At 38.7% G+C, this 9,991-nt stretch overlaps 1 protein-coding gene across 1 annotated transcript in view; it reads left to right on the forward strand.

The window, feature by feature from the left end:
* Positions 1-9,746, forward strand: part of erich1 (glutamate rich 1) — a 77,500-nt gene extending 67,754 nt beyond the window's left edge. Inside the window, exon 6 of the mRNA XM_066712433.1 lies at positions 8,193-9,746. Coding sequence (XP_066568530.1) covers positions 8,193-8,272 — 80 coding nt within the window. The 3' untranslated portion in view covers positions 8,273-9,746. The remainder of the gene's footprint in view (positions 1-8,192) is intronic.
* The last annotated feature ends 245 nt before the right edge of the window (positions 9,747-9,991 follow it).

Here is a 9,991-nt window from a genome sequence, read left to right on the forward strand (position 1 = left end):
GACAATCTCCTGAACTCCAAACTGAATGTCTGAATGGGAAAGAAAGGTGATTTAAGCAATTTTGAGCGTGGCATGGTTGTTGGTGCCAGACGGGCCGGTCTGAGTATTTCACAATCTGCTCAGTTACTGGGATTTTCACGCACAACCATTTCTAGGGTTTACAAAGAATGGTGTGAAAAGGGAAAAACATCCAGTATGCGGCAGTCCTGTGGGCGAAAATGCCTTGTTGATGCTAGAGGTCAGAGGAGAATGGGCCAACTGATTCAAGCTGATAGAAGAGCAACTTTGACTGAAATAACCACTCGTTACAACCGAGGTATGCAGCAAAGCATTTGTGAAGCCACAACACGTACAACCTTGAGGCGGATGGGCTACAACAGCAGAAGACCCCACCGGGTACCACTCATCTCCACTACAAATAGGAAAAAGAGGCTACAATTTGCACAAGCTCACCAAAATTGGACAGTTGAAGACTGGAAAAATGTTGCCTGGTCTGATGAGTCTCGATTTCTGTTGAGACATTCAGATGGTAGAGTCAGAATTTGGCGTAAACAGAATGAGAACATGGATCCATCATGCCTTGTTACCACTGTGCAGGCTGCTGGTGGTGGTGTAATGGTGTGGGGGATGTTTTCTTGGCACACTTTAGGCCCCTTAGTGCCAATTGGGCATCGTTTAAATGCCACGGCCTACCTGAGCATTGTTTCTGACCATGTCCATCCCTTTATGACCACCATGTACCCATCCTCTGATGGCTACTTCCAGCAGGATAATGCACCATGTCACAAAGGTCGAATCATTTCAAATTTGTTTCTTGAACATGACAATGAGTTCACTGTACTAAACTGGCCCCCACAGTCACCAGATCTCAACCCAATAGAGCATCTTTGGGATGTGGTGGAACGGGAGCTTCGTGCCCTGGATGTGCATCCCACAAATCTCCATCAACTGCAAGATGCTATCCTATCAATATGGGCCAACATTTCTAAAGAATGCTTTCAGCACCTTGTTTAATCAATGCCACATAGAATTAAGGCAGTTCTGAAGGCGAAAGGGGGTCAAACACAGTATTAGTATGGTGTTCCTAATAATCGTTTAGGTGAGTGTATATGTATATAGTGATGGAAAAAAGTATTTGATCCCCTGCTGATTTTGTACGTTTGCCCACTGACAAAGAAATGATCAGTCTATAATTTCAATGGTAGGTGTATTTTAACAGTGAGAGACAGAATAACAACAAAACAATCCAGAAAAATGTATTTCAAAAAAGTTATAAATTGATTTGATGTTAATGAGGGAAATAAGTATTTGACCCCTTCGACTTAGTACTTGGTGGCAAAACCCTTGTTGGCAATCACAGAGGTCAGACGTTTCTTGTAGTTGGCCACCAGGTTTGCACACATCTCAGGAGGGATTTTGTCCCACTCCTCTTTGCAGATCCCCTCCAAGTCATTAAGGTTTCGAGGCTGACGTTTGGCAACTCGAACCTTCAGCTCCCTCCACAGATATTCTATGGGATTAAGGTCTGGAGACTGGCTAGGCCACTCCAGGACCTTAATGTGCTTCTTCTTGAGCCACTCCTTTGTTGCCTTGGCTGTGTGTTTTGGGTCATTGTCATGCTGCAATACCCATCCACGACCCATTTTCAATGCCCTGGCTGAGGGAAGGAGGTTCTCACCCAAGATTTGACGGTACATGGCCCTGTCCATCGTCCCTTTGATGCGGTGCAGTTGTCCTGTCCCCTTAGCAGAAAAACACCCCCAAAGCATAATGTTTCCACCTCCATGTTTGACAGTGGGGATGGTGTTCTTGGGGTCATAGGCAGCATTCCTCACTGTATGTGGTATCTATGGATTCAGAAAAGCTTCAGCTTTGCATGTATTATGTACTTATAATACAGTATATAATATATTATTATATTACATATAAGTGGACAATGTGAAATAAAGTAAAAAAGAAACAGAATTCGATTTTTTTTTCAGCAATGGAAAACAGAAGCTGATCCAGATTGTGAGGTCAGCAGAATATATAACAAGACTTCCTGGCATGCCAGGTGCCCCTCTGCCTCTTCCTGGAGAGGAAATAGAATAGAAATAGAATCTCAATATTCTCCTGGGTCAGTTTGCAAAAAGGTGCATTATTTCAGTGTTATGTAGATAGTTATTTAAATACAATGCACATTTCAATACATAAGGCTTTGAAGAGTATGTTCTAAGTGTCAAAACTGTTCACTATTACTATGTGGGGTGTCAAATCAATAATAATAATTAAAAAAAATTCATTGTTATTTTTGTATTGCACATTGTTCACTCAAATACTGTCTTATCAGTACATTATGCATGAAAAATGCATTTAACAGAGGTTGTTCTGAAACAATACATATAAAACACTTTGTGGTTTACAAGCAAATGCATATTGTTTATCAGCTAGAATGTAAAAGTGGTAAAAACGGGAAAAATTGGCTCAGTCCTCTGAGGGTTAACTTAGTATTAGACAATGAGAGACTCCGCCATTAATATACGTTTTATGTTTACGTTACATTAGCTAGCTACAGACGTTGATGTCTGGCTGCGTGTCATCTTTTCGTTGTTTAGACATTTTTGGGGTTAAATTATACATGTTGATGTCTTAAAAAGGTCTTAATAAGCATTGAATTTGACTTTAAAAATTGTGCAAGAACCCTGACATAGATAGATAGATATGTGTGTGTGTATGTATATATGATAGGAATGATTGATCATAATTTACTAATTTCTAAGTGCTTCCTCCTATTCTACTATCCAAATATGGAACCCTTTGAAAAATACAATAAAAAACAAAGTACAACAATATGGACTTCTCAAAAAGGTTGAAAGTGTAACAGTCTTGTCAAAAAATATGCTATTAACATTGCACTTAGCATCCCACTTACAATGCAACAAAGCTGCCATCTCCATACTACATTCATTACACAGTAGGCACTTTCGGAAACCTCATTGATCCCTTTAATGTCTTTGTGCCCCACTTTTTCCCACCTAGACTGTAGTTCTTCTGAATTGCTAGGGTTCAATATTCCTTTTCCTTCAATATTTTCCTTTTCTTTCTTTTCCTTCAAGCCAAATAAAATGTTTACCCACATTCTGTATGAACTCCCCACAAGTGCTGTGAGGGGGGAATGCATTGGATTTTCTAATGATCACTACATGAGGTCAAGGCTCTTGTAAACACATCAGTTATAAAATGATATAGTGCACCTTTCAATCCAGTATCAGAAACTAGTTTTAACTTAAAAAAATAAATTAAAATTGCTTTGATTGCTTTGCTTTAAAATAGTGAACCTATTTGACTGCATGAATTGTGTCTGAAGAATTTGAGTTTGCAGCAAAAAGTGCATTTTGAATTTCCATTTGGTCCTTGATGCTTATCATTAAAGAAAGCTAAATAAATCACCAGCTGCATTGTAGAATGGTACAGGATGAAAGAGCTATTTCCTTAAAAAAAAAAAAAACTTAAATGTGTCTGTCAAGGCAATGTGATGAATTGAAAGAAATACATTTCTGCATTAAATTAAAATAAATCAATAATGTATATATTTTTAAAAACATTGTTTTAGATTTGCATTGTTTCATTACCTCTTCCTAAGGTTTGCCAGTGGGTGATTGATAACCTTTCAACTTCTACATACTTATTGGAATGGCAGTAATATTAAAGAAGTGGCTGCTTTACAACAAACTGACTGGTAGATAATTCGAATAGCTGCATTAGACAGGGGGGTAGAGTGACAGCCGTCAATCTAAAAGGCTGCAAGAAGCAGAAATCAGAAATCCCATTTACTACCTGCTCCCTCAGACAGCTTGCAGAAACCAACTATTAATCTTGGTGAACGCTACAAAAGTTGAAATGCAGGGTGTATTTTTTCCAAGGGCAGCTTATTATAATATATATAATTATTATTATTATTATTATTTTCCCTGCCTCAGATTTCATGCATTAGATCCTGAAGGTAAAATCAAAGGTGTTGCATTTGATCATCGATGCCTGGGATTGACCAGACATAGGGCTCCTATAATAATGTATTTCTTAGAAATGCTTAGCGATGCTAAAGTAATTACAAAATACACTGATCAGCCATAACATTATGACCACTGACAGGTGAAGTGAATAACACTGATAATCTCGTTATCATGGCACCTGTCAGTGGGTGGGATATATTAGGCAGCAAGTGTACATTTTGCCCTCAAAGTTGATGTGTTAGAAGCAGGAAAAATGGGCAAGCGTAAGGATCTGAGCGACTTTGACAAGGGCCAGATTGTGATGGCTAGACAACTGGGTCAGAGCATCTCCAAAACTGCAGCTCTTGTGGGGTGTTCCCGGTCTGCAGTGGTCAGTACCTATCAAAAGTGGTCCAAGGAAGGAAAAGCGGTGAAGCAGCGACAGGGTCATGGGCAGCCAAGGCTCATTGATGCACGTGGGGAGCGAAGGCTGGACCGTGTGGTCCGATCCAACAGACGAGCTATTGTAGTTCAAATTGCTGAAAAAGTGAATGCTGGTTCTGATAGAAAGGTGTCAGAACACACAGTGCATCGCAGTTTGTTGCGTATGGGGCTGCGTAGACACAGACCAGTCAGGGTGCCCATGCTGACCCCTGTCCACTGCCGAAAGCGCCTACAATGTGCACGTGAGCATCAGAACTGGACCACGGAGCAATGGAAGAAGGTGGCCTCGTCTGATGAATCACGAGTTCAAGGTGTTGACTTGGCTTCCAAATTCCCCAGATCTCAATCCAATCAAGCATCTGTGGGATGTGCTGGACAAACTAGTCCGATCCATGGAGGCCCCACCTCCCAACTTACAGGACTTAAAGGATCTGCTGCTAACGTCTTGGTGCCAGATACCACAGCACACCTTCAGAGGTCTAGTGGAGTCCACGCCTCGACGGGTCAGGGCTGTTTTGGCTGTAAAAAGGGGACCTACACAATATTAGGCAGGTGGTCATAATGTTATTATTATTTTTGTCATTTAGATGACACACTTTTTCAGGCCAACTTACATTTATACAGCTGGGCATTTTACTAAAACATTCTAAGTGAAGCACCTTGCTCAAGGGTACAACAGCACTGCCTTACCTGGGACTTGAACCCACAACCTTCCAGTCATGAATCCAGAGGCCTAACCACTACTCCACAGTGCTGCCTGTTATGGCTGATTGGTGTATTCACATTTCTTAGAAACATATTACACTATGAGCAAAACATACAAAACACATCAATCCTATGCAGAACTGTAGGATGAAATAAGGAGGCCAAGGCAGCACATGTAAAGAGAGAACAGGTGGTGACACAGGACTGATCCTTGGGCAGCTTCTGTCAAGAGATGGTGAAAAGCAGAGCGTTAGCCATGCTGCATTACCTGGCAGGTGCAAATTTAGAGGTAGGAGGAGAACCAGGTAAGAGCTAAGTGGTGAACTGTGTCAAAGGTAGCAGAGAGATCAAGAGAATTTGGAACATATGAGAGAAAAATAGCATACAAAGAGTGTAGTGATTTAGTGATGGTTAAAAGAGCAGTTTCAATGTAGTGAGCAGAGCAGACACCAGACAGAGGATTGATTGGACAGTGGTTAGACAAACACAGAGCTGATGATGTAATTTCCACTCTAGGCTTTTAGAGAGTAAGGGGAGTAGAGAGACGGGGTGCTAGTACAGTTGTCTGGAAGCAGCCAGAGAGGAGAACAGAGATGAACGGAGGGAGAGTAGAGCAGCAGCCTGACAGAATTCAGTCGGGGGCGGTCCCACTGTGCATGTGGTGGATATGTGGCCCTGTAGCAGGGAGAAGATTTCACAGTTTGAGAACAGAGAGAAGGAGGAAAGTGTGTTAGTAGGTGATCTAGACAAGGCGTTCAAGAGTTTGAGGTTTTCTGAGCTTTAACAAAGAAGGATGTAAAGTTGGCAGAGGAAACTGAAGATAATAGTTTTGTGGGAAGATTTAGAAGAAGAGGAGGAAGCAATAGAAGTCTAGGTTAGGGCATCCAGAAGTGTGGTTCTCCTCCTTTTCAATAGAGCTCTGGTTTGCCCTGGTCAAGTGCAGCCCCCGGGGAGAGCCAGGGTTTGAGGTGCGGAGCTGGGGGGACAGAAGTAGGCCAGTGAAGTGGTATGAGCAGTGGTAGTAGGTTCAACATAGTGTTGGGCAGAAATAGTTCACATGAGGGAGGTGGGAGAGAGCAGAGGTTACAGCAGAAGGTGACTGTAGCGCAGGGGTGGCTATCCTTGGTCCTGGAGAGCCTCAGGGTCTACAGGTTTTTGTTCTATCCAGATCTTTAACTGCTTAATTGAACCAATTGTGGGTCTTAATTAGACTAAATGTCCCTGTGTTCAAGGTATCCATTGATTGGTAATTTAGAGACACCTAGAAAACCTGCAGGATCTTGGCTGGCCACAGGGTTGGCCACCCCTGCTGTAGAGGGAGATGGTGGAGAGACTGCTTGGTCCAATGCTCATCCTTCTTGAAGTAAGAAGGAACAGATTGGGTAATTACTGCATAATATGAAAACAACTTTTTCTTTTTCTTTTTTTCCACCCCAGGTAATTTACAGAGAAGTGAGTATGATGTAGCATAAAAGGTTACCTAGCTACTTAATAGAATAAAGGAAACTAATATTTAATGGGATATGAATGGTCTATCACTAACCCAATTGAGAGAAGTGATATGGAAAATGGGGCATCATTTGTCACATTTTATTGCTAAAATGTACCTTTTATATATTTTTTACTCCCAAAGCTTAGTCTTGCAGTTGTACTTTTATGCTGCTTGCTCTTCTGTTACTGTTGTCCATAGACTGCAAACATACTCTGTTATGTGAGAACAGCATTACAGCAAGGCAGTGCTGTAAGATAATGAGATTTTAAAGATTCATAGGAGATCCAATAATGCTTTCCTCTAATGTAAAAATATTTAAAATGTTTATTATAGTCACTTAAAAAAAACTTTAGCTTACAAAGTTCAGCTTTGTGGGACTTCATATTATTTTATTGAAATTTTAGCTTTTTTTCCATGCCGTTCCTTCATATGAGGGAAATAAGTTATCCCACAATGCTCTACTTTCTAGTTAGCCTGGTGTTTCTGTTAAATTTTAAAGACTTAAGTTTGTAGCAGAAGTTTTAAATGTATTTCTTTCTCTAAAATTGACAGCTTTTTCTCATTTCATTTGAACTGAAATCTTGAGATCAGATGGTGCAAGGAGATGCATGAAACCACAACATATGTCAGTACTCCCAGCATCTCAGCCACTATCAAATAAGTTTGTGACTGTTTATAAATCCTGTACTCCATCAAGAGCTATATGTTAGATACTGAGGGCAGAGTGGCACTTCACAGTACCATGATGTCCTGACAGCAGTCAATTCATGGCATGCCAGGAAATGCATCTCTAACCTACAGCTTTGCATACTTTTGTATAATGAATGAATGAATGATAACCCACAAACTTTCCAAAATGTGCACAATTCCAGCCAGTCCTTTCTTTATCAGTGTATTATCAGGGTACTGCAGTTTAAGAACTTGCTAAAATATCTCAATTTCAAAGAAAAGGACTCAGAAGTTATTGTGCCCTTCTCCATTGTAGTGAATGGACAGTGATATTGTGCTCCTGTACACATTTACAAATGAGTTTGTACAGTAACACCATTATTTTCCCAATATTTTACATTATACTCGGAATGAGATGGTGTGAAACCATTTGGGAAAGGTTGCACATCGGTACAGCCCAAATAAAGCTCAATACTGTTTTAGTTATTTCTTGATTTATCAACTGGAAATGCAGGACACCCTTTGGCTAAAATCTGAATGGGGGAGGGGGTAGAAAGGAAAATTCCTTTCCCTCATGCCTATGCACCATTGGTTTTGCAGCACTTGTCTTTCTCCTGTAAATCCTCTTCACACCTCAGTGGCCCCCTGTGCATTAATGGGATACAATGCACTGTACAAGCATGAATTAATAAGACATGTTTGTCCTTACATAATGAAACAAAACATCAATTAAAGCAGATGTGTTTTGTTCTGCTTTTCTAATCAGGTATGTATCCAAGACCAAATCATTGCTTATGCAGAAATGTTTTGTTTTCTCTTTCCCTGTTTTTCCTAAAATATATATATATATATATATATATATATATATATATATATATTTTAAAACAGTCTTGTGCCTTTTGTTTTCACAGAGGAAGTGTCTGCCATCTGTTCCTTATTTAAATACTGGGTTACAGACATCTTACCTCTGCAGAAATGGGAACTGAAGTGAGGAAAGAAGCGTGATCTCCTTAAACATCTAAGTAATCAAAATACTCCACTCTGTCTATGCCATCTGTATCTGTGCCCTAACAGAAAGACATGTGGGAAGAGGAAAAAGCATCTCTAAAGGACAAAAGGATACTTTTGAAGAACAGTACCACAGATGATAGGATCTTTGACGGTACCATATCCCTGCTAATGACACAAAATGAAGATACAACCTATTTTCAGTACAAATGGCAGATAGCTAATGCATACAATAACAGTAATGGACAATATTGTTATTTATTGATCTTATTTTATTGCCTATTACATAACCTTCCATTTAAGAAGAAAATAACCTTATTTATGGATACAGAGAGTAGGAATAAATGTTCTTTTATTATTATTATTTATGTATTTATTTCTTACCAGACACCATTATCCAGGGCGATAATTACACCTTCCTATTTAGGGAACTGTTTGTTTTATAAAAAGAATTAAAAAAAAAAATGTTTTGAGTTGAATTTGAATATTATTATTTATTTCTTAGCAAAATTGAACTCTTGACTTTAGGTTAAAAAATTCCACTTTAATTACATGTTAATATAGCTACTTGTCCTTTATAATTTAACCTACTGGAAGCAGTTGAATGTCTGCTTGAAAATGTTTGTGTCGTGTGAACTCCTAAGTTATTCATCCCCAAGATCATGATTGAGTGTGAAATGAATTAAAAGCTAATTTAACACAAATAATATTCAAGACATTGGGAGTATCTTGATCCTCATCAAGATAGTCAATTGGTGAACAAGCTTCAGCTTCTAGATGCAGGGCACCAGGATTTGAGCTAAAGTTTCCTGTCAAACTTTGGAATCCATTCATTCCAAATCTAAAAAGAGCACCAATCAAACAGCCCCAAAGAAAATCAGATGCACCTTTTAACATCTCAGAGGGCAATGCATTACAAAACAGACTTGACCATGTTTTATACATAAAGAAAAGGGAAATTGATAGTTTCTAAAGATGCATTAACACATCTGATAGAACCTTCCACGACATTTACGTACAATTTTATTTTTAGTTTTTGCAAGTAAATGTATATACCATATATTAATTTTAAAAAACACCATCACGTGTTTTTATTAATTTACTTCTCACAAATATAGCTGTATATTTGTATTGCTGTATATATATTGGCATTTTCACAATTATTGTACTGCCAGATGGACAATATCTTGTTTTTCTTTCATATGTATCATCTCAATGTAGGTTGTACCAATTTAAATGTATTGTATTCTTGTACATGTGTACTACTGTCAAAAATCCTTTTAAAACTGAAATGAGCTTTGTGTGGTTGTATGTTTTTACATATATGTTCAGAATGTGTCTTAATTTTAAGTTTGCAGTATCCTGTATGCACTCTGCAGCTTATACAGTAACAATTATATACCTTTTTAATGATCTGTAAATTCCATTGAACCTTTCATTAAAAGTGTGAATACTCATTGCACTCACATGTTTTAATCTTTTATCAGTTTTGCAATATGAAATGTCCAGATTTTTTATAAACATACATCATGTGGTTATTTTAACTATATTTAATTGGTTTATTTGTTCTCCTGTATTATTATACAGTAATAATTTTTCCTTATTATTGAATTATTTCCATTCTAGAAATATAAATATGCAGTTGACCATGTTTCAGATATACAGTTTGAACATGGCACAGTGTAACCTGTGCAATGTGTGG

The sequence above is a fragment of the Amia ocellicauda genome, chromosome 1, assembly GCF_036373705.1.
Source record: "Amia ocellicauda isolate fAmiCal2 chromosome 1, fAmiCal2.hap1, whole genome shotgun sequence".
Taxonomy (NCBI): Eukaryota; Metazoa; Chordata; class Actinopteri; order Amiiformes; family Amiidae; genus Amia; species Amia ocellicauda.